Source organism: Phaseolus vulgaris, chromosome 2 (genome assembly GCF_051622355.1).
Source record: "Phaseolus vulgaris cultivar YP4 chromosome 2, ASM5162235v1, whole genome shotgun sequence".
Taxonomy (NCBI): domain Eukaryota; kingdom Viridiplantae; phylum Streptophyta; class Magnoliopsida; order Fabales; family Fabaceae; genus Phaseolus; species Phaseolus vulgaris.
The window spans coordinates 47,305,284-47,328,989 of NC_143499.1; the positions used below are offsets into that span (position 1 = coordinate 47,305,284).

Consider the following 23,706-nt stretch of genomic DNA (forward strand, 5'->3'; position numbering starts at 1 on the left):
CATTAATGTTAGTATATTCACCATTAATTTGACTATTCAATGTTTGTGGTCCAACATTAACCTCTTTTGGCTTAAAATTTTGATTACAATTTATGGTCAAATGTCCATAGCAACCACAATTAACACAAATTATGTAAAAACTCTCTCACAAGCCACACTTTGTACTGACGGTTGTAAGCTATGCCTTCACGACTGATAAAAAAAAAACTATGTGTTTTTCGAATATTAAGTGAGTAAAATGGTTTCAGAAACATATATCCATTATAACAAACATTGCAACTAAAAAAAATATTTTATTATCAGAAATTAAATTTAATATTATTAATGGTTGATGTTTTTGTTTCATGTTCCACCAGGGTATTCCATTTATCCAAAATAAATTATATAACATATATGTTTGAAATAAATCTACTTTTTCCATTATTTCTTTATATTATTTGCATTGTTTGATTTATATTTTTCCTCCCAATTTCATAACCTCCGCGTAAAATTTATTCCACCAATTTTTTAATGCAAGTGATAATGTTTTTAATTCTATTAACAGATTTGTTGATATTGAATTTAATATTGTATTAATAGTGGGGTGTTGGCTAGAAATTAGGCTATTTTATGTCTGTGTCCATCAATATGTGTGAAAATGTGAAAGATAATTTTTTTGTTTAGCAAAATTGTTGATAAGTTTCTACTCCTAACTAACTTCTTAATTTTAAAAATGTTTGATAAAAAAAATTAATAAGCTAGTTGATAAATAAAATGGTATAAAAGTATATAGTTAAATAAATTTTACTATATAAAAATTTTATCTTCTGCCCAATTCTCCCTGGATGTCTTTGTATAGTGGTCATGGAATTTTCCTTCATTATTCTCAAAAAGAGTTTGAAATTCTCACTTCCATTCATAAATGAGAAACACAAAAATAATAATAATAAAATATGTGAACTAGTGACATGTTTAATTGATTATCCAAATTTTATTTAATAGAAAACGACTTAAAACTGTATTCTTAATATTTTCAGAAAGAGCGTACATTATTTCATAAAACAACATTTAAACATCGTACCAACAAAATTAAAATTTATTTTATCTCCAAAACCTCGTTCAAACAACTGAGATCAATCATGATGTCTAATTAAAACAATCTTTTCTTTTCTTTTACCATTTAAAAAATAATTATGTCAATTAAAATATAAAAAAAAACATAGATATATTCTTAACATTATTTTCATTGCTATAATAAACTTTCATATTGTATATTTTTAAAATTCTTTATGAATAGATATAGGTATAGTCTAGGTATATATTGCTTTTTTAATATATAAATTTTGGTATATTTTTTCTGTATTTTTTATTTTTATTTTTATAATATTTTTTTATGTAAAGATAAATGATTATTGTTACTTTTGAAGTATTAATCTAAGTGAGATCTTAAATTAGATAGTAGTGCTGAAATCTTTTATTTAAAAAAACCATATAAAAAAAGTAATTATTGTTATATAATATATTAGAAAATGTTTCAACTTAATGTCTATTCACACAGGATTCAATTATTTATAATTCCATCACGATTTGTTTAGAGAATAAGATTTTAAAAAATTAAAATAAATATATTTAAATTATCTTTAATCTTAATTTTTAAACAATTTAAAACTATTAAATATACCCAAATACTAAGTAGAAGAAGAAAGAAGAATGCTTTGGAGGACCCTAATTTTCTTATTTCATAATGTACCAAAAAAGTGAATAATGATTTTTGCAACAAATATAATAAATTGATAATGGACACAACAAGATGTCATGTGATGATTTGAAAGTAAAGTCCACCGGCTTCTATCTTTATTTATTAATTTTCTATAAAATTTAAATTTAGTTTTATAAAAATATTTATCAGTCCCTTGAAGAATGTTGAGTCTGACAAGTGTGTGTAGAAAAATGCCATTAGAAGAGATTTCACCATATTTAATAAAATTGTATATTGATAATAAAGAGCTATACATATATTTAATCACTTATAAGTTAAAGTTAAAAAAAATAATAAAAAAAACTAAAAAACTAAAAATAAGCTCATATTATAAAATAATTTTTTTAAATATATTTATAATAATAAAAAATATTATTTATATTAATAATATAAATATTTAAATAGTAATTATATAAATTAATTTATAAAATAATGATAAAATTATAAATAATAGTATTAATTAAAATAAATTTTCAAAATAATGATAATAAATATAAATTAAATAATAATATTATTAATAATAAATTATTTTATTTTAGTTATATCAAATATTTAATAATAAATAATAAAAATAAAATTATAATATAATAAAAATAAATAGAGTTATAAAAATTAAATTTATATCATTTTATTATTATTAGTTAAAAAATAAATATATAACTAGATGAATTATTTTTTTTAAATATAAAATAAATTTATAATCTTAATTCTTAATTAATTAAAAAATTAAAATTTCAATCACACTCAATCACAAATTTATTATTTGATAATTTTTTTAATGATAAAAACTCGTATTTTTTTAAAATAATTCTCCAAATTAAAAATAATTTACAAAATTTTAATTAACTCAAATTTAAAAAAAATATATATATTGTTCAAATATTTTTAAAAATAAAAATAAATTTATAAACTTACATTTTAATCTTTATAAAAATAATTAAAATATTCTCAGAGTGATTCCTAATCCAAACATACACATCTTTTTCATATTTTTCTATCAAATCATGACACATTTATTCCACAGTCCCTTAAATCTTGAGGCATTTCATTCCTAAAAGACAGCCTTAAAAAAATATAAAGATGGAGTGTGTTTTGATGGTTTAAGAAAGTGTAGGTATGAGAGATAGGGTCCATTTAATTTTGTTGACAGGTCTCTCTAAAACCTGTAGAACAATAAGATGTATGAATAAAAGGTTCACATGCCTGAAAAAGAAAACACAAAAACAATGTGCAGGAATTGAATTGCATCCCAAAAAACCTATAAGCAAGCATGCATATATTAACAAAAAGTGGTCCTATTAGGTAATAAATGAAAAGGAAAATCAAAGTAATTTGATTCGGGAAGAAGTAAATGGATGCGTTGGTAGAGCAATAACGAGAGCACACCACAACACAGCTTGGGTCCTTCTCTTTTCTCACTCTCTCTGTGCCTCTTGTTGGTTGGTTGGTTTGTTGGTTGGTCTTTCGAAGGAAAGAGTGAGTGAGTCTGAGTAACCTCTCCACGTTCACGGGTTTTCGCTCTCTCTTCCAACCAAACCTTATTGCTTCTCTCTTTAAATCCTCCAAACTTAACTAGGGTTTGGAATTGGGAACGGAACTCAAGGTCATAACCTCACTCTACTCTCAACGAAACGGACTATATATATTAACACTTCAATTAGGGTTTTGATGTTCTTCGAATGCCCAGTTTTGATGACTTATGAATGGAGATTTTCTCTGTTTTCTCCCAACCTTCTTCCTTCGTCGCCGTTGCCGTCACCGCTCTCTGTTTTCTCTTAGCGCTCTTCTCTCTCCTCCGATCCTTCTCCCTTCCCCGGAGATTCACTCCGCCCAGGAAGCACCACTGCGATTGCGCATCCGATTCCGCCTCCGTGGCCGCCGTAGGCGCCGTGCCCTACCTTAACGGCGGCGCCGAAATGCTCGAGCCCGCTCCCGTTCCGGCGCCGGTGGTCTTGGCGGAGCGGCTGACGGGGTCGTCCATGATGGAGGAGCTGGTTCCGGAGATTACGACGCACGCGCTCAGTTACTTGGATTATCCCAGTCTCTGTCGTCTCTCCATGACCAATTCTTTGATGCGGAAGGCCGCCAATGATGATAACGCTTGGAAGGCCTTGTATCACAAGGTGAATTACTGAATTCTTATTTCTCGTGCTTCTGTTTTTGGTCGATTGTTATCTTATGCTAAGTAGTAAATAATGTTAGGATTTTCTAGTTCTTTTAGGCTTTGTACTGGTTTTTAAGAGTAGTTATAAATGATGCTGTAGAGTTTCTACTGATTTGTTTAAAATGCCTTGGGGCATTTTATTGGTGTTGATTGCATTTTTTTTACCTTAGTTGCATGTTATGTGATTGTTATTGGAGGAAAAGTTTGAGTTGAATCATGTTAGGAGTTCTCTTTCAGAGGTTTGTATGCAAAGCAAGGTTATCAATGGTGGATGGCAGAATATGACGAAATGCCAAAATTCCACCATACAAACATTCCATTATCGCCTAATGTGACACCGTAGTTGGTGTCCTTTCACAAATTGCCTTAGAGGAGGGTTTGAGAAAATGACACACGTTTTATATAACTGTTATTTACAACATGGATGCAAAGCTTTAAGGAGGCTTCCTAGAAAACAACAAGGTGGTGGCGCTAGAACGTTATTTAACAACATGGATGCAAAGCTTTAGGGCTTAGTGGAAAACAAGAAGGCATCGACACTATAATGGTTATTTATTAACATTTATGCAAAGGTTTAAGGCTTCCTGGAAAACAAGTAGGTGGTGGCACTACAACAGTTATCTAACAACTTCGGTGAAAAATTGTAAGGCTTCCTAGAGATCGAGAAGGCGGCAACACTAAAACAGTTATTTAACAACATAGATGAAAAGCTTTAAGGCCTCCTAGAAAACAAGGAGTTAGCACTATAACAGTTTTAACAACAGGCATGCAAAGCTTCAAGGTTTCCTAAAAAACAAGAAGGTGGTGATACTATTATGGTTATTTTAAAACATGGATGCAAAGCTTTACGGTTTCCTAGAAAACAAGAAGGGAGCAGCACAATTATGGTTATCTAGCAACATTTATGCAAATCTTTAATGCTTACTAGAAAACAATTAGGTGGCGGCGCTACAACGGTTATCTAAGCGCACATGGATGCAAAATTTTAAGGCTTCTAAGAAATCAAGAAGGCGGTGGCACTGAAATTGTTGTTTAACGCATCTATTAAAACATTAAGACTTCCTCGAAAACAAGAAGGTGCATTAAGGTTCGTGCAATCATAGATCTGACTAGAACAATTGCTAGATGGAAGAAATTATTGTTATGTAATTAAAGATGCTATTAATGTCCGGTTAAACATGCAAAGAAACGGTTTTACCTATCTTGTCAATGCTTTAGATGAGGTGGCAAGTGGAATGGTCTGTTCCGTTGCAATGTTGTTTCAGTAGCTGTTATACTATGTGTTGCAATATTGTTTAAGTAGCTGTTATACTATGTGTTGCAATATTGTTTAAGTAGCCGTTATACCATGTGTTGCAATATTGTTTAAGTAGCCGTTATACAAGTTGATTGCTGTATGTGTTGCAAAATTCCTTGAATCCACAATTGAATTGACAACCATTCCATGTATGGCCTTTCGTGGTGGTGGCATTGGTCCTGCATCCTCTTGTCATCTCTGGAAGTTGGGACTTTTCTAGGGATAATACACTGGAGAGATTTACCATTAATGAGTCATGAGTCAACCATGTAAGAAATCAGGACACTATTTCTAATCCAAACCTTAAAATAATGTTTGAGAGTATTTTTTCTTATATATTGCTCAACTTTCTCATTTATACTCAATGTAGGGCTTCAACTCATACTTTAATTTCTAGCAGTCTTTCCCTCAAGTGTGAGTCCCTTCTATATTACTACACTTCCCTTGAAGTAGTGACCCTAACTGCTGTTGGCTTTTGAGCACATCACCAAGACAAATCATTGGTTCTGAATTCTGATACCATTGTTGGGATTTTCTAGGGGAAAATACACTCAGGAGATTTAACACCAATGAGTCATGACATGAGTTAATCATATAAGAGAGATTATGATGCCACTTCTAACCCAAAACTTTAAGGCAATGTATTAGTGGGTCTTTTTTCCTTACCTGTTGTTCAACTTTCTCATTTTTACTCAATGTGAGGTTTTCAACTCATACTTAGATTTCTAACAAGTTGAAATTTTGAGTTAATATTATGCCAATTTGGTGCATTTAATTTTTGTTTGCATACAACTTAATTTTCTATACCTAGATAATAGATATATATCATAATTTTCTATTTCTTAAATGACATAGCAGATGATTGCCTTTCCCGTATTTTCTACTATCCAGAGTTAACAAAAATGGTATCGTGTGTTACTTCTTTATCTGAGTACACTGCTACGAACAACTGTCCAAATAAGTTCTGTTTCTTCTTTTCTGTGCCCATTTTTGATATGTTAGAGGAGTAAAGATGAAATGAAGCAGGGGAAATGATTATGTTGTAAATCATAAAGGTGTAAATTAAATTGACATGAACAATAACTATGCTTTAATTTGTTGTATCTGAGAATATGTGTGATTACTTTCATTGGATTCTTTAGTGTAGTTCATCATTCTGATTTTGTTCTATATATCTTCAGTTATAACCTTTCTGAATTATATTTATTCATTGCTGATCAAAAAAAAAATAACCTTTCTGAATTATTGTTTTTAGGACTTCACATTGGAACAAGATAGTATCACACCCACCAATGGGTGGAAGGCGTACTATGCTGCAACAAGAGCAATTGTGAATATTAATACAGAATTCTTCAATATTGTAAGAGATAAGTCTCTTCCAGCAATGAGTCGTTTTTGGCTGAATGGAGATTATGTCAAGTGCATTCATGCCTCAGGAGAACTCTTTTCTGGGTATGATTTTTACTTCTATCCATTTTGCAAGAATATTTCCGTTTAGGACTTGCTGTTCATATTGATTTTTTATATGTTGTGATAATTGAAAAGATTGTTTATCTGGTACATATCAAACTACTGCCAAAAGTTCATGGATGCTTATATTTGTCATATCATAGGTCATTGAATTTTATTTTTAATGATAATAATTTAAATCTGGACCAGTGGTATCATATTTAGTTCAGAAAATGAGAGGATGTATTATGTTATACCTTTGCAAAATTTTACTCCTTAGCACTTATTTTTGGGGATAAGTGCTGCAGAGATCTAATGTTGTGGCAATATTGTAGTGCAAATTCCTGTTACTGTCTTTTAGCTTGGATACTTTGACTGAATCCTCGAGGAATACTAGTTTCAGGAATACAGGTTTTCGTATTACTGTAGAGCTTGATAATCCAGATATACACGCATTTTGAACAAAAATAGATTATTTTGTCCTTATGAAAAAATCTTGTTCATTCCATGTATAATATAATTCTTTCTGAAGTTCTTGCAAGCCTGTGAAATTATGTATCCATTTTTTTTACCATAGTCCATTTTCTGCATTGCATTCAGTAACACAATTGTACATGCTACAGGTTTAATGCGGTAATGCAGAGTTGGCAACTAGTATTCAACTGGGAGCAAGGATTGAATTTTCAGGTTCGAGATGTACGTGCTCGCGTGTTGGCAGACATGGCTTGGGTTACCATGAAAACATATGTTGACATGGATACAGGGCCATTCAATGTGACCAATGTTTTTGAGTTCCATAATGGACGGTGGTATATGGTTCATCATCACAGTTCTATGATGAATGGGGATGTGGACCATCATATAGTGCATGGATAAATAGTGAGAGATGATACATTTTTATGTCTGATACTGGTTACAAAAGGTGGTTTTATTTGCAGAAGCAAGATGCTTGAAATTTTCGTGATTTCTTTGGAAGATCCTTCTGTAGTTTCCAATTTTAGTTTCATTTTTATACTGTATATAAGACAGGAGTCGCAATGGCGCCAGAAAAGAGTTATAAGTACAGTAAATGGATTAAAGTAAACGCAAAAAGATGGGCAGAAAAGGGTTACCTGTGAATGATAGGTTGGATCAGAACGTTCATACTTTGCAGGCGTCCAATCTTTAGACGAGACTTGTGAAAAAGCAAGGTTGAGCAGTCGTCGGGGCGGGAGCAAATGCACATGCATTCTCTGTTTTTGTCGTGCATCCTAGTCGTAATGTGCATCTTTTTCCTGTGAGTTGATTTTTGAATCATATGCTAACAAAATCATGATTTATTGTAAAGCATGATTACGAGAGATTCAGAATTGGTAGTTCGAGAAGTACTGTTTTTTCTTAAACCCCCGACAAGGCGATGACAACATATAACGCAGTTCGGATGTCAAAGAATATAATTTGATAACGTCCTGAAAATTTTCCAAAATAATCATTGTAACAATTGTAAGATTACGGGCTAACATGTAGTGATGAAGTTTGATTTTGAAAGATATTTGGATTTTGTTTATTTTAAGACTAAGAATTTTTTTCGTAAATTGCTAATTTTTTTCGTAAATTTTTTTCGAACACTAAATGAATTAACTACGATAAGTCTGTTTTGGCAAGAATTTCATAATAGAACTTTACTTTAATATTACTTGACAGAGCCTGCCCATATACCACATGACTTTATTAATGGTGAGAGAAGTGAAGTGGTTACATCGTTGCCTTAGCACATAGCAGCCTCACATTTGACAGAGGTGAGGCTTTGGAGAGGTTAATCAAATTGAAGGAGTGGTGCACGTTATCCACCCCAAATAGGTGAGATAATGACAATATCTGTTTTCTCAGTTCCGACTCCTCAATTCTGCAGCTACAGAAACTCGTGGCCAACTCCAACTTACCCTTCTCTATCTTCTTCTTCGAAGTTAACTGTTCCACTGTGCTCTCCTTCACCTCCAACTTCTGCTATCGAAGAGGGTCCTTCTCCTGCACCAGACGATATTTCCGTTGTTGATCGCTCAGAGTTCGCGAGGTATAATAGTTTCGCGTTTTATGTAATCTTCTCTCTTGCTTGGAAAATTTGTGTAGATCTTTTTTCTTGACAAAGAGCAATTAATTTGAGGTGTTTTTCACAGCGGTTGTAAGGCATGTGGAAGAGAAGAAATAGAGATAGGATGCAATGGTGAAGGAAGGATTCAGGGTGGGATTGCAACAGTACCAGGGTTTGGGTGGTGGCCAATAAAGGCTTACAGGCCATGCCCTGCATTTGTGGCATCTGGTGGTAGGTATAGGCGGCAAGGACAAAGCATGGACGAGGTTGTCTCCGGAAGTGGTAAAACACCCACAAAAGGAACTGCCAGTGACTCGAAGACAAGGTACATGTAATTTTCATTCTTTTCATGATCTTCTTATTCTCTAATATCTAGCTACGTGTAATCTGTGGTCTACATATGATAAATGGACTAGTAATCTCCTACCTTAGATGTTTTAGTCTTTCGTAAACTTATGATTCATGAAACTTTCAACAAGACTATAATACGTCCTTTAAATAAATTTTCAGCATTCATCTCTAAAGTAAGGACAACATTCACGGTGTTGTATTTCGCTTCCCGGGAATTCTAATATCACTTTTTTATGGCTCTATGATGAGTACCACTTTGGTTTGGTAAGGATCTAATAGGTCCCCATCACTCTCCTTTCATCCTTTTGAGAAGAGTATCAATAAGAAGTCAAATTGTTTACATGGATGCATGAATAAGGTAGAGAATAGTTGTATAAGACTAGATATTGACATGGTACTTATTGAGGAAAAAATTAGTCTCAACTAAGGTGGTTTGGAGATACATAAAGAAGACCAGTATAATAAGAAGAGTGAATCGTATCATTTGCAGCCTTATGAAAAAGGGATCTTACGGTGAATATTATTGTTGAAGATTTCGTTTTTTAATAAGTTCAATGATATCGTGTGCTCATCTAGTGCGATAAAATATTGTTTATGAGAAGTGTATCTACAACTAGAACCAAAGTCTTCTCCCACAAGGTAACACTACTGAGTTTTGTCCGAAACCAATTCATCAGATATGCCATTTGATCATAAATCCTTTTTCAGTCTCACTTTGACTCTCTCTTGGTCTACCTCCTTACTCTAACCAGCTTCCCTGCATCTGATCAGTTCTATAATTGGGACTTCTATTGGACTTCCTCTCATGTGTCCATAGTCCAAACCAAAAGAGGTGTGATTTTACTTATTTTGAGTCCCATGATTTACTACACATTGTATGATAGATCCAAGATTCCTAACTATATGGTTTAATTTCCAATTTTCACCTCCAAGTCCGTGCAAGCCCACTTCTTACTTAACTTTCCTTCCTTCTTGTACTCTCATTTTATGCCTACCTAAAGACAAACCATGTGATTTCAAAGCTTCTTCTCATAGCTCCAATTAACATTTTATTTCTTATTCGGACGTTCCTATTAGAACCATTTGCAAAAGACATTCATTGAAGCACCAGCTCCTAGGTATGCTGAATATGAATGTCCAAAACCTAAGCACAAACATGTTTTGATGCAGGTGTGGTCTTTAGTTTGATTATCGAATGCCTAAACTATTGATTTGGCACGCCTGGTTGGAACTGGGTCACGGGTGCTTGGCTTAGTTGAGTAGAAGTTCTTTGTTATACTGTGAATGCATTAGACCTGCTAGCTATTTTGATTTCACAGAAACATACGCAATCTTATTTTGCATCTGTTTTCCACTTTGTTTCTGGTTGATTGTGCACACTTTGATGTTTGTATAGATAATTGAAAAGCTTGCGAACAACTATTCGTTACCCAAGTGTCTTCTTTGCTTTGTTTCCAGAAAATTAGTATTCCAGAGGCGAAACTAGAGTATCTGAATTAGCTAGCCTAAATTACCGTTCAAACTTGTGTATTAATCATGTAGAGTGAGGTGACATTCTGTTTGAAAATCTGAGCACTATAATTTACCATGATTTTCTGATCTTTCACGTACCCATGTATCTTCTAACTAGTGTTGTAAAATGGTGTCAAATTTTGCAGTAACAAAAAAGAAAGTGTGAAGAAATCTAAGAGGTAAATGTTTGGGAGAACTATCCAACTTTGAGGTGACAAGACGAGCGACAAGGAAGAGGGGGTGAAAGAAAATGTTGGTGATGTTCTGGTCTGCTACAAATGTTAAATTCTATATTGTTTAAGGATTATGGAAATCTATGTACGTCTTATAAATGCATTGGCAAATAGGGTGATGTCATGCAATCATCTACGCGGATTGCTTTGAATCTCGATAATTTTTTAGACAGATAAAATATTTTCACTTTTATTTCTTCATTCAGTATTTTTTTTTTATTTCTCTATTTAGCATTCTTGTTTATATTGTTTATATTTCTCTATCTAATTTATATTGTTTATATTTCTCTATCTAACAAAGTGTCTTTCCATAGTTTCATTTTGTATTTTGAAAAAAAAAAAAAATCTCTTGGAGGGGATTGTGTTTTTAAACTTCTTTATTTCTTTATCTAGAGTGAATGGAAAAGAAAAAAAGAAATATAAAATAAAGCAAAAATCAATTTAAGAATCAATAAAATAAAAAGTAAAAATGAATTACTAAATTAGAAAGAATTGATGATTTTAATTTTGAATATATTAAAAAATAAATGAGTTGTAAAAAAAAAGAAATATTTTTAATGTTTAAAATAGTTAGAAATATAATTATTGAAGAAAGTAATGAGATTTTACAACATAAAAATAATTAATAAATTAAAATGTTTAGTTTAAAATTTAATTTTTTTTAAGAATGAAGAAAATAAATAAAAAACCCTACAACATAAAAATTAAATTTATAAATATAAATTAATATTTTTATTATTATTATTAATGATGTAATCATTTTAATTTTAAATAAAAAATACAGTATATAATTATAAAAAACACTCAAGTTAATTAATATTAATTATTAATGGACCCAAAGATAATATTGAAACTAAAAAAAAACAAAAATAAAAATAAATAAATTTTTTTTTACATTATATGTCATTGTCAGTTACAACAAGAACCTTGCCGACATAAATGCATTCAGTATATTTTTCATATAATAACAATCATTTGATTTGTTCGGTATATAAAGTGAAAATAATTTCAAATATATGATTCCCTTTTAATATCTCGTCACTTTGAATATCCAAGTATCATAATGAGATGAAGGAATCCACTTGTTAATAATATTTCGACTATCAATTTAGTGAGAACATAAAATATTTTAGGTATAGTATGTATTGTATAATACTCATTTTTTTTCCATCAGAATAATATCAACATATTTAAATAATAATAATAATTTTTATCTTCAAAATAATATCACAACATATCCAAATAATAACAATCATTTATTTTATATTCAGATTAATACTACCAAAGATTAAATAATAACAATTATATTTTTTATTTTCAAAATAATATAATACCATCAAAAATTAAATAATAATAATTATATTTTTTATCTTAAAAATAATATAATACCACCAAAGATTAAATAATAACAATTATATTTTTTATCTTCAAAATAATATCACTGCAAATTTAAAAAATAACACTCATATTTTTTTTTATGTATATCAATCAATATTTCATTAATTTTTTTATCTCCATGTAACTAAAATATAAAAAATCTCTAATATCTTACTTAAAATATAACATTAATTTTTTTAATTACTTCAGATCAATTTTATATCCAATTAAAATTATATTGATCATATTCCCAGTATAAACAAATTGAAATGACATTATATATAGCATACAAACACAGAGAGAGAATCGATATTTTTAATCCTATAAAAATTGTTTAAATCAGAATAATAGTTTTAAAGAATAAATATATTTAGTCTATTTTCATATAACAACAATCATCTGATTTATCATAAAGTAAAAATAATCTCAAATAATTAATTACATTATTTAAAACAAAAATATTGAAAAAGGAAAAAATAGAAGTCACACTTACATGACTTAAACAAAACAGAAAAACATATTTACAACCATAATTTTATAAAAATAAAAAATAATAAAACTCATATTTTCAAGCACGAGTGGAAAAAAAAATTAGAACTCGTAAATAAAAACAAGATTTCTAATTTGAAAAAAAAAAAAAAAGTTACATTACAAACATAATTTTTTTTAAAAGTTACCCGTTGGTGAAAACTAACGAAAATTGCACCTGAGAACCGACTAGTTTCCATCTCTCTCCTAAATCAATCTATATTTCTCCGAAATCAATCTAGTATTAGATTGCTTCTGTGTCAGAAAAATCAGCGAGACTGCAAAATGGACGATACTGAAACAAAGCAACGAATCGAGGAAACAGTTCGCAGGATTTTGCAAGAGTCGGACATGGACGAGGTTACGGAGTCTAAGATTCGAAAGCAGGCTTCCGAGCAACTTGGTCTCAACCTGTCTCAGCCCCATTTCAAAGCCTTCGTGAAACAGGTAGTGGGGGCTTTTCTCCAAGAAAAACTACAAGAACAAGAAGAAAATGATGAGAAAGAAGATGAAGAAGAACAAGGAGTTTCCAAGGGCAAGGAGTACGATGATGAAGGCGATCTCATCATCTGCAAGGTGTGTTTGGTTTTTCTTTCCTCTGAACCACTTTTGGTCATTTTGCAGGCGGCAATGGGAAAACGGTTCCTCAGATTAATTTTGTTTTTGGGTTTCAGCTTTCAGAGAAGAGAAGAGTGACCATTCAGGATTTCAGAGGGAAAACGTTGGTGTCCATTCGCGAGTACTATAAAAAAGATGGCAAGGATCTTCCTACTTCCAAAGGTTGTTTGTGTTATTTGTTTCGTTTAAGCTTTTTTTCGATTCTCCTGATTCCTTTGGTAAAGGAATTTCGGTTTTGGATTGTGGGGGGCTTGAAAGTTTGGATTTTTCTTGTGTTTTTCGAAATAGGGGGTGGTTGGCGGTTTTGTTTTAACTTTTTTAATCATGTTAAAATCCTTTTCGTTAACTTTAAGCTAAATTAGCAGAAAGGGGAACTGAAAAAAAGTTCCTTTCTGATATTCAGTGGGTTCTTAACACATCTTTGCATAGTGGTTTAAGTATAGTGTAGGAGTTCAAGACGGTGCAGACATCATATGATATCTCAGGCCATTTATTTGCCGACAAAAAAAATCTTGTGTACGTTGACTTCGTGTTGTCTAATGTTCAATGCACTCCTTCCGTATACAATGCATTGAAAAATCAAAAGTGTTAGCAGTGTTTTTAGCCTATTATATATGGCTGCAGTTCTGTTTCTCATAAACTTCTAGTTGAGCACATAAAAAAAGGTTGGGGACTTAGGTTATGGAATTTGATTAGCTTTGAAATAGTAAGAGTGTAGGATCAAAATGGGTTGTATTGTACTTGTATCTAAGAAAAGTTAGACCAAAAGGGGTTTTGGTTTCCACTCTCAGCATTACACCTTTCTCTTAATTGGACTGGTCTTGCACGGATAGTTAAAGTCTCTTGAACTGAAACTACGTGTCTTCAATATCATATTTTTTTGGACTACACATATCAACTCCATGTTGGTAATTTGACTAGATAGAAGCCTCAGTATTGCAGTTGGCATGGCAAAATTCTTGTAGTCACGAAATTACTATTGGGTGGTGAGATCATTACTATTCTGCATTTGGTTTTGTCAATTTGGTACTTGCTAGTTGTAATGCCCATGTGTGGATTCATAAACAGGACCTTTTACTAAAAAATATGGCAACCTTTATTCTGTATATAAAAAGGAAGTGTATCTGCATTATTGTATGTTCATAGTGTTCTTCTTGAAGTTTATCTTTTCTTATCTAATCTAGAGCTAGAACTAAGAAAAGAAACTGAGATTTGTGGCTACCGTTTCAGACAAGTGGTGCTGAGTGTAGCAATTTGGCCTTTTTTCATAATCTTTGTTTCCTTATATAATTCATGATGCTGAATTCTAAATTCCTTTGTCTTTCAGGAATAAGTTTGACCGAGGAGCAGTGGTCCGCCTTCAAAAAAAATCTGCCCGCCATAGAAAAAGCCATTAGTAAAATGGAATCTCGTTGATACAAGGGTGTGAGGATTTACTTCCATACCTCACTCATCAAGGACATACAAAGTAGCTTTGCTTCTTTCTTTTTTATGAATATCCTGCACCATGGTACCCTTTTGATGCTAGGGACCATTTTTGTTTAAGGACTTGGAGTCACTGTGAATCATGTACTATTTAAGTGTTTTATAACCTGATGGGTAGATCCATTTCAGGAAGACTCCGGAGCAAAGTTAACGTGAAAGACACTTTAAACTGAGCACATTATTCTGTTATTTCCTTCAATATCGTTTTTACTCTGTTTCTTACTTGAATGCTTCCAAAATTATTTTCAGCCTGGAAGTAACAAAAAGCATGATTTTCCTAACGTAACTTTCAAGCCAAAAGTATGAAAAACATGTTCCACCTAAAGTACTTCCAATATTGTTTAACACTTACAAAGGGTAATATAGCTGAAGTCGTCTCAGCATTTTCTATAATTATATTTTTGCGATGGTTTTGGGTTTGATTTGGTAACATACTGAAAAAACATGGGGTTATGTGGTATAAATTGCGGATGGTCATGGACACTGATATCTTACTGTATCCCCCCAGATAAAAACATTAGAAGTTAGGTAGTATTATGTGGATTCTCAGAGCATAATCATAGTCCTTTATTTTGTTTTCAAACTTCACCAGGTTAATGGAATTATATAGGAAATTAAAATTGAACCGTGGGATGATGATAAAGCAAGGTTCCTTGTATGAAGTTTGAATTCAGAGAATTCAGGTTCCTACATTGTATTTGTTCATGGACCATGTAGTCTAGACTGCATTCAGAAATATGACCCAACTGGTCTTGTCAACCAGCACGTGGACCTGATACACCTCAAATATGCCTTCAAACCAAATAATTATAAAAATATAAATAAATACTCTTTGTTCCGGGTAGGGAGATGGGAAAAATAGCTATGCAGAAAAGTTTTTCATGGAAAATTGAACTTGTTGTGGAAAATTAGGATCAAACTTTTCAGGCCATGCTCAGAAAACCATGGATGAGACCATAGCATCTATCTGATTCCTTAAGAAGCATTAAATTCACTCAAACCTCAGTGACATAGACCCAAATTTGTTTCTGGTGTTTTAGTCCTGAGGATGATTTATCAGTGTCTTCTGACCAATTCCTATGGTAAATATGATGCTGAAACAGAAAGCTGAAAACACTATCAAACTGGAAAATGTGTAATAATCCTTACATCCATATCATTCATTAAAATTTGGACAGGTTGTCCAAATATGTAATTCATGGACCTATTTGTCATGGAAAACCTAACACCCTTCCCAAGTGCTTTCTGCATAGCTTATACTTCTATATAGAAACCCTTTCCCTAACAAGACCCCAAATACAAATTAGACCCTGCAGTAACAGTGGCAGTGTCTTTGGCAATTTTCCCATTGAAGAGTGTTGTCTTCCACCCCACTTTCCAAGTGCTCATGGTTGGACTCCTTGAAGGACTAGTGGTAGAGCATCCAGTTGCAGCCATCCTCATCTTCTCAATCAGAGCTTCAGTATTCACCTGCTCTGACAAAATCTCCTCCAGTTGCCTCTGGTCAATCACCAACTTCACTCTCCACACGCCGTTCTTTGCCGATGGCAGCACTTCAAGCGCTGACCCATTTGACAAATTCTCAACATAATCACACGCTGCAGACTTACACACTTCCTCTGATCTTTGAACTCCAACGTTGTCACAGCAACTCTTTTTGTCCTCCTTCAACGGAAGAAGATAATAAAAAAGACCATAGCTCAAGCTCTCTTGCTCTGGCAAAGGTTCTGAAGCATGACCCTGGCGGAAAATACCATAACCAGGGTAATGTTGAAGCACTTGAGCCACAGTTTTGGGAGCTTTGAACTGCAAAATGGCACCACTGTCACACATAACCCGAATAGTGTGGTGACACTCTCCAGTGGTACCCTTCATGGAACAATTCCCCATTTGGTTGATTTGAGTGAAGGTTTGAATGTTGAATGATTCTCCAGTGGAAGGTTATATATTTAAGTTTGGAAAATGGTGTGTGAAAAGTTGTCCTCACAGTGTCACCCCCACGTTACTGTCTTATTTGGACTTTGTTTATTTGTATTAATGTAATTATCTCAGCGGCGTGCATGTGAAATTGGACCGTTGGGAACTGCTATATCTGTGATGAGCCATCATCCAAAGGGAAAACAACAGAGTAATAAACAACACACTATTCAGAATCAAACACTTCAGAACCACATTTTTTTTTTCAAATATCCGCTCCAGAGCCTCTGCATCTCTGTCTGCTGTCTGTTCCTTCTACACCTTCATTTCATAACTTATATATTATACTTCCTATAATAAAGTTCAACTCAATTTAGAGAGAAAAAAATCACAAAAGGAAAACCATTTGAAATTTAATCACATTGACAAACATGTTTGTAAACTAGACCTCTTTTTTAAACAATATCTAAAAATACAAAATTAAATTTCGTTTATATATTATTTTAAATGATTTTTATATTTATATTTTTTTTACTTATTATATATATAATAAAGAAGTGAATATTTTGTTGGGTATGAAGTCATGACCCATTGATTGGACTGAGTAGATTATTTTTTTGCAGTTGATTCGTGATTGTGTATATTGTTTCCGCGTATGTTTTTTACATCATATTTAATATAAGTATAACAAAATATAAATTTTAAATAAGTAAATCAAACTTTGCATAAAATGTTACATATATTATTATTAAATATAAGATAATATTACATTAAAAAAATATTAAATAAAAATTAATTTTAAAAAAATATTGACTAAATTAGATATTATTTTATATATTAAAAAAAATATTGATATTTAAAGTAGTTTTTATTATTAATAAAAATTTATAAATTAGTTTTTAAATTAGTATCTAATTAATTATCAACATTTTAATTAAAATTAATTTTATATTTTAATTTTATTATTAAATTAATTAAATATAAATTTATAAACTAATTTTTTAAAATTTTATTAATAATAAAAATTATTTTGTATACTAATAATCTTTTAATCTATAAAATAACTAATTTAGTTAATATAATAATTAATTATCACTATTTTTATATTTTCTTAATAATGTTAATTTATTGACATAATATGTGATAATTGACAATCTTTCACACCAAATATAAGTATTAGTTTTTCTTCATCTATCTCTACACTCATTTTTTCTTCATCTTCATTCCAACGACGATAGTTATTTAAGTTATAAGTAACTCTGAATTTTGTAAATCTTATTTCATAAATTTTTTTAAAGAACAATATTGTTGTAAATTTCCTTACCTTAATTTAAGGTTAGATATTTGTACAATGTCAACATACTATGTTTAAGAAAACAACTCCAAACCAAAGCAGCGCCTTCAAAGAGATGTGAATATTCATTTTATAACCTTTTTTTAGTATATGTAATTCAATGTTCATGTGACTTCTACCAAAATAATTGTAAGTTGAAATGTTTTTTTTTTGTTTGCAAATAGCACATGAAAATGATACCTAAATGATAATATTTATTGAAGATTGAACTCCAAATTTATTTGTACTAATCCAAATTCTCTTTGGTTTGTGAAAAAAGAGAAAAGAAATGGTTTGATTTGGTGCAAAGAGACAAAAGTGGTCTGTTAAAAAAATATTGAATTATTTGTATTAACATTAGGTTCAGACCCTAAGGGATGATTAGCTGAATTTTTGGTTGGAACTGAAGAAAATTCCCACATTACTGTTTGGACTTGAAGCACTTTTGGATTTTCTGAAATCATAAAAGTTTTACTAAGAAATCAAATGTTAGAAGATGCCTTCACTTCACGGACCATATTTTTTTATCTATTTGGTCCGTGACATTGCTTCAGTATCACACTTTGCGAGGATTTTCAGCCATTGGGATCATAACATCTTAGTTTTACTTCTTTTTATATCTTCAAAACATTATCCTTCAATATTTTTTCTGATTGTTTACAAGAGAAAATATTCCTATAAACATTCTATAGTAGTAGGAGGTGCAAGTGTGCATGAACCTTTCTTAACTCTACTATACGAATATATACGTAAGTAATAAGGTTACATTTATTTATTAATGCAAGAATATATAGTTAAAAGGGAAGCATGCAATTTATGTCATTAAAACATTTTGTTAGTATCGTAAATTCCAGTGTTTGTCATTTTGTGAATTATGTATATTTAAATCCATTTTTAACGGTGATAAAAGTACTAGTTAAGCTATGTAAGTAATAACATGTAAAAATCATGTGCTCCGTACCATTTCGTTTAAGGTGTCTTCTATTTTATTCTTCAAAAACAAGTCAGGAAGGTTGCTTGTCCGTAATCGTAATTACGGGTAATTCTCCATGCACCGTATCACTTCTCACTCTACCAACACCAGCAAAAAAATAAACTATTTTATCCTTGGATCTGCAATGAGCAAGATTTACAAACATGGAAACTTCAATTTTACTCAAAACTTTTCTTTGGTTCCAATATACTTGCTTATTTCGACATGCCTTTTTATTTTATTGAAATATAGCATATTGGTACGAAAGATGAGAATGAACATGGTGCTAAAAGTTAGGTTGTACCAAAGTCCAAGTGCGTCATTGCTGGTGTCTATGGGCTTTGATCTGGGCTTTCACAATCGCAAAAGGCAATTGCTTCCTGCACCATATCACTGCACCCAATCACAAGAGAAAAACCGAAAATACCCTTAAAAAAATGGGGTGCATATAAAATTACATTCTGGACCTTCTTTTCCGGAACACAATAATCTCTTCCGGATAAATTTTTCCAAAATGTATTATTTTCAGTTTCGGATTTTTTTATCCGGAATGGGATTTTAATTTTTTTTTTCCGGATTTTTATATCCGAAACACAAAAAAATTTTCCGGAATGCATTATTTTTAATTCCAGATTTTTATTTCCGAAATAAAGGGTATTTTTGAAATTTTTGAAATTATGTTGGGTGCAAGTTCAAAAGTGTTGGGTGCAGGGAGCATTTGCCATCGCAAAAAGATGGGTTTAGATTGCGAAGGAAAATAGGCAATTGCTTCCTGCACCATATGACTGTATCCAATTACAAGAAAAAGACAAAAATATCCTTAAGAAATGGAGTACATATAAAATTACATTCCAGATCTATTTTTTAGAACACAATAATCTTTTCTGGATCTACTTTTCAGAAATGCATTATTTTCGATTCTGAATTTTCATTTAAAAAATAAAGAGTATTTTTGAAATTTTTAAAATGTGTTGGGTGCAGGTTCAAAAGTGTTGGGTGCAGGAAGCAATTGCTAGGAAAATATCGTAAGAGCTCAGAAGGCTATTTTTACCTGCCCCTCCATAATTTTCCGCGCACCCCATAGATCAGGTGAAAAGACCATTTTCTCCTTAAAAGTTTACATTTCGAATTCTATAGTTTGGAGATGTCATTTTATTTTCTATTTACTCATGTAGAACCAGATATTTCCAAATCTGAAAATAGATTCTGAATTCTACAATTCAAATTTTTCTTTCTTCATAAAATTAAAGAAATACACCTTCCAGATTTTAGAATTCAATGTATTTTTTTAAACGAAACTCATTATATATTATAGAATTTAAAAGGTATTTTCAATCTAAAATTACCATCCGGATATAATAATTCAATTTTTTTAGAGATGATCGATTCTAAAATAAATAAATAAAATCAATAAAATAAAAAATATTTTAAATATTTTAAAAAATATAGGGTGTCACAACAAGTTTGAAATGCATGAAGAAGAAGGCAGCTTAGTATGGTGCGAGATATGAATTTGTAGAAATGTTGTGGTGGAAATGAGAGCATGGAATGGATGGTGGAGAGACATAAGAGTGAGTGGGAGAGAGAATAGGAGTAGGACCAAACTAAAATTCATTGATTTGGCAGAACCACGTAAAGTAACTCAGAGTCACACATTTTTCTCTCGCTTTCCTTAATTTTGTCCATTTTAAACTTAACCACACGCATAATCCCTCTTTCAAAGCCACATAAATAAATATTATATCACCTCTCTCAACCTAAATTTTCTTATTTTCATCATCACTATTCTTATCCCTATCTACTCTTCTTTTTCATTCTTTAACCAATTCCTTCATGCTCCTATCAATATACCCTCTAATGCTTTTTTTTTCTTACTTCAAAAATAATAATTAATTTCCAGTCATGTGAACAAAAAGTGAGATAATTTAGTTTAATACAAAATAGTAGACTTGAGTGAAAACTTATTGGTATAGATAATTGATTTGATTGTATTAATAAAACTTTATAGGTTAGTTTTAGTGTAATGATAAAAAACTAGCTGCGAAAATGAAAAAAAATTATTTATTGAAATATTATTCATTATTTTCATATAATAATTATTAAAAGAGAAGGCAAAATTATTGAAAAAAAACAAATATTAATATATAGAGGTAAATTAGTAATCTATCAAACAATTTTAACAAATCCACTACTTTCTTCTCGCCTCAACTTTCATTTTTTTAATAAATTATCACAAATCACCTAAGCTATGTACACAAATTTCTCACAAATCAAAACCTCATATATAATAAATCACTCCAAACAAATAATATCACATTTACAACACTCTTTTCATGACTGGCCAAATGTCTTACCCAAAGATAGTGACTCAAGTCAGTAATTTCTTGATTTATAAGAGTTTGTAGTCACTCGTAAGTCAATTTTTCATGTCTTCCTATCGCCCATACATTTAAGTGTACTAATACATAACAGTGAAAACACACATGTGTGTGTATATATATAAGTGATATGTATAGCTTAGCGTAGAGAGAGATAAAGTGAGTGAGGAAAAGAAAAGAAAAGAAAGAAAGGAAGTGAAATGGGGTGTGCAGCGTCGAAGGGTGTGGATGTGGCGGCGGTTCCTTATCGTCCGCCGCCAACGAGCTTGGCGGTGTTCGACATAAACGCCATCGAGGAGCCATGGCTGAAGCACCTGAACGAGAAAACCACACAAGTTCACAAAGACAAAACGCCTCTCCCCGCACCTATTCTCCACAAACTGGAGATGCTCGACGCCACCGACGCCCCTCAATCCTGGGACGAGGTCAGCAAAACTCTACAAGACCTCAAGCCCGTCATAACCAAACCACCTCCCACGTCACCACCCCAACCACCGCCACAACCTCAACCTCAACCTCCACAAAAAACCAACTCCTTCCACACACTGGAAGAGTTAGACGCCAATACCAAGCCCAAGCCCAAGCCCGAGGCAGTAAAGCCCGAAACAGCAAAGCCCGCCGCGGTGGTTAACGTGAACGTGGCGCGAGGGAGCAAGTTGAAAGACAACGTGTTCCTAGTGCGGGACAGGTTGGAGAGAGAGAAGGATGAGAAGGAGTCGACGTTCGAGCGGCTTCGGCGGGACCCACTGAGCGCGCTTCCGGAGAAGTGCCCGCCGGGGGGGAGTGAGACGGTGGTGGTGTACACGACGTCGTTGCGGGGCGTGAGGAAGACGTTCGAGGACTGCAACAGGGTGCGGGACGTGCTGGAGACGCACCGCGTGGTGTTCGACGAGCGCGACGTGTCGCTGCACGGGGATTTTCTCCGGGAAGTGAAGGAGCTGGTGGGCGAGGCGGTGGCTCTGCCGCGGGTGTTCGTGAAGGGGAGGTACGTGGGGGGGTTGGAGGAGTTGGTTGAGCTGAACGAAACGGGTCGATTGGGGAGGATTCTGAGGGCCACACGTGTGGAGAGGGGGATTGGGAGGCAAACGTGTGGAGGGTGTGGTGGGGCCCGCTTTGTGCCTTGTTTGGAGTGTGGTGGGAGTTGCAAGGTTTTGGTGAATGGAGTGGACAAACAGAAGTGTCCCAACTGTAATGAGAATGGCTTAGTTCATTGCCCTTCTTGCATTTGACACTCTTTCATTTATCATCTTCAACTCTGCTCATAGATACAGAGATTGGAAATGCTGGGTCACAAAACATGAAAAACACACACACTTCTCATCATTAACCATGTAAATTTGGACCCACATTGTAATATACCACCTCTTTGTTGAATGTCATAGGGAACGGATAGTGTTACTGTTACATTTTATGATGTCAAAATTGTGTTTATTTTTTCTTTGAATAAAACACAACAATTATAGTTTTGGGGACTGGTTGTGAGTCTAAGATATAGTAGTCTAAGATTTTTACTTTTATGATGATAATTGTAAATAAATAAAAAATTAATTACAAAAACACAGGGCCCAACCGGGTTCGAACCGGTGACCTCTTGATCTGCAGTCAAATGCTCTACCACTGAGCTATGGACCCGTTTTGTTTATACATTTGCCAAATTTTCTTCAAATATATTATTTTGTCTAAAGTATATTATATTATTTTGACGTTACTGTGTACTGCACCACCTTTTAATTCACAAATGTTCAACCAACTTTCTTTACTTACATTTGAAAATTAAGAATAGTTATCAAAAGCAGAAGCAGAAATAAAAAAGTCATTTACTTTATATAATTTTATCTATCTCTTTTCTATTATATATATAAAAAAATCTCCTTGTTTTTTTCTTTCTCTGCCTGCAAAGTGTATAACCCCCATTCAGAATCCATCCAACCATATTTATTCACTTACAAACTATTTTTTCTTTACGTACAAAATTGTTAAAAACTATTTCTATTTATACGTTATGAATTTAAATATTCATTAATCAATTAAAAAATTTCTAATACACTCTCTATTAACAATTAAAATTTATTTAAAAAAATATAGGTCACGTTTTTATTGTTAATTCTCCCTAAATATTTTTTTTACTAAATAAACATGTTTCCGACTAAGTTTTCAACCCCCTCTATAGACTTTTTTTATTATAATTATTTTAGATTCTATGATTCTAAATATAATATATATTAGGTTGCTATTTGTATTTCAGTAAAATCCAAAATAGATAATTCCAGTATTTATAAAAG

The 23,706-nt window shown here is 32.2% G+C and overlaps 5 protein-coding genes and 1 non-coding gene across 8 annotated transcripts; 4 read left to right on the forward strand and 2 right to left on the reverse strand.

Annotated features, from left to right (window-relative positions):
* Positions 1 to 2,870: 2,870 nt before the first annotated feature.
* On the forward strand, positions 2,871 to 7,623 carry LOC137812743 (Nuclear transport factor 2 (NTF2) family protein). The gene is made up of 3 exons (XM_068614928.2): positions 2,871 to 3,861; positions 6,455 to 6,651; positions 7,272 to 7,623. The coding sequence occupies exons 1-3, from the start codon at positions 3,442 to 3,444 to the stop codon at positions 7,522 to 7,524; spliced, it is 870 nt and encodes a 289-aa protein (XP_068471029.1). The 5' UTR covers positions 2,871 to 3,441; the 3' UTR covers positions 7,525 to 7,623.
* Positions 7,279 to 11,008, forward strand: LOC137812744 (uncharacterized). 3 transcript variants are annotated; one of them, XR_011081279.2, is made up of 5 exons: positions 7,279 to 7,924; positions 8,332 to 8,701; positions 8,805 to 9,044; positions 9,230 to 10,618; positions 10,729 to 11,008. XR_011081279.2 is itself a non-coding variant. In XM_068614929.2 (4 exons), the coding sequence occupies exons 2-4, from the start codon at positions 8,496 to 8,498 to the stop codon at positions 10,763 to 10,765; spliced, it is 483 nt and encodes a 160-aa protein (XP_068471030.1). In that variant the 5' UTR covers positions 7,279 to 7,924; positions 8,332 to 8,495; the 3' UTR covers positions 10,766 to 11,008. The 3 variants fall into 3 exon arrangements, 1 of the variants encoding a protein (XP_068471030.1); XR_016518870.1 differs by having other exon boundaries at positions 10,529 to 10,618; XM_068614929.2 differs by lacking the exon at positions 9,230 to 10,618.
* A 1,841-nt stretch (positions 11,009 to 12,849) lies between these two features.
* KELP (transcriptional coactivator p15 (PC4) family protein (KELP)) lies at positions 12,850 to 14,999 on the forward strand. Its single transcript, XM_068614930.1, has 3 exons — positions 12,850 to 13,296; positions 13,395 to 13,500; positions 14,666 to 14,999. Exons 1-3 carry the CDS (start codon positions 13,006 to 13,008, stop codon positions 14,752 to 14,754), a joined length of 486 nt encoding a protein of 161 aa, XP_068471031.1. The 5' UTR covers positions 12,850 to 13,005; the 3' UTR covers positions 14,755 to 14,999.
* A 958-nt stretch (positions 15,000 to 15,957) lies between these two features.
* LOC137812747 (uncharacterized) lies at positions 15,958 to 17,032 on the reverse strand. Its single transcript, XM_068614931.2, has one exon. It carries the CDS (start codon positions 16,711 to 16,713, stop codon positions 16,105 to 16,107), a length of 609 nt encoding a protein of 202 aa, XP_068471032.1. The 5' UTR covers positions 16,714 to 17,032; the 3' UTR covers positions 15,958 to 16,104.
* A 4,337-nt stretch (positions 17,033 to 21,369) lies between these two features.
* On the forward strand, positions 21,370 to 22,894 carry LOC137812757 (Glutaredoxin family protein). The gene has a single exon (XM_068614945.2). It carries the CDS (start codon positions 21,625 to 21,627, stop codon positions 22,651 to 22,653), a length of 1,029 nt encoding a protein of 342 aa, XP_068471046.1. The 5' UTR covers positions 21,370 to 21,624; the 3' UTR covers positions 22,654 to 22,894.
* A 90-nt stretch (positions 22,895 to 22,984) lies between these two features.
* TRNAC-GCA (transfer RNA cysteine (anticodon GCA)) lies at positions 22,985 to 23,056 on the reverse strand. Its single transcript has one exon. It is a non-coding gene; the product is annotated as a tRNA-Cys (tRNA).
* Between the last annotated feature and the right edge of the window lie 650 nt (positions 23,057 to 23,706).

Coding starts and splice junctions, on each gene's coding strand:
- LOC137812744 (XM_068614929.2), top strand. CDS start 8,496: ATGACAATATCTGTTTTCTCAGTTCCGACTCCTCAATTCTGCAGCTAC. Junction 8,702..8,804: donor GATCGCTCAGAGTTCGCGAG/GTATAATAGTTT, acceptor TGTTTTTCACAG/CGGTTGTAAGGCATGTGGAA. Junction 9,045..10,728: donor GCCAGTGACTCGAAGACAAG/GTACATGTAATT, acceptor CAAATTTTGCAG/TAACAAAAAAGAAAGTGTGA.
- LOC137812757 (XM_068614945.2), top strand. CDS start 21,625: ATGGGGTGTGCAGCGTCGAAGGGTGTGGATGTGGCGGCGGTTCCTTAT.
- LOC137812747 (XM_068614931.2), bottom strand. CDS start 16,713: ATGGGGAATTGTTCCATGAAGGGTACCACTGGAGAGTGTCACCACACT.
- LOC137812743 (XM_068614928.2), top strand. CDS start 3,442: ATGGAGATTTTCTCTGTTTTCTCCCAACCTTCTTCCTTCGTCGCCGTT. Junction 3,862..6,454: donor GGAAGGCCTTGTATCACAAG/GTGAATTACTGA, acceptor TATTGTTTTTAG/GACTTCACATTGGAACAAGA. Junction 6,652..7,271: donor TCAGGAGAACTCTTTTCTGG/GTATGATTTTTA, acceptor TACATGCTACAG/GTTTAATGCGGTAATGCAGA.
- KELP (XM_068614930.1), top strand. CDS start 13,006: ATGGACGATACTGAAACAAAGCAACGAATCGAGGAAACAGTTCGCAGG. Junction 13,297..13,394: donor GCGATCTCATCATCTGCAAG/GTGTGTTTGGTT, acceptor TTTGGGTTTCAG/CTTTCAGAGAAGAGAAGAGT. Junction 13,501..14,665: donor GGATCTTCCTACTTCCAAAG/GTTGTTTGTGTT, acceptor TTTGTCTTTCAG/GAATAAGTTTGACCGAGGAG.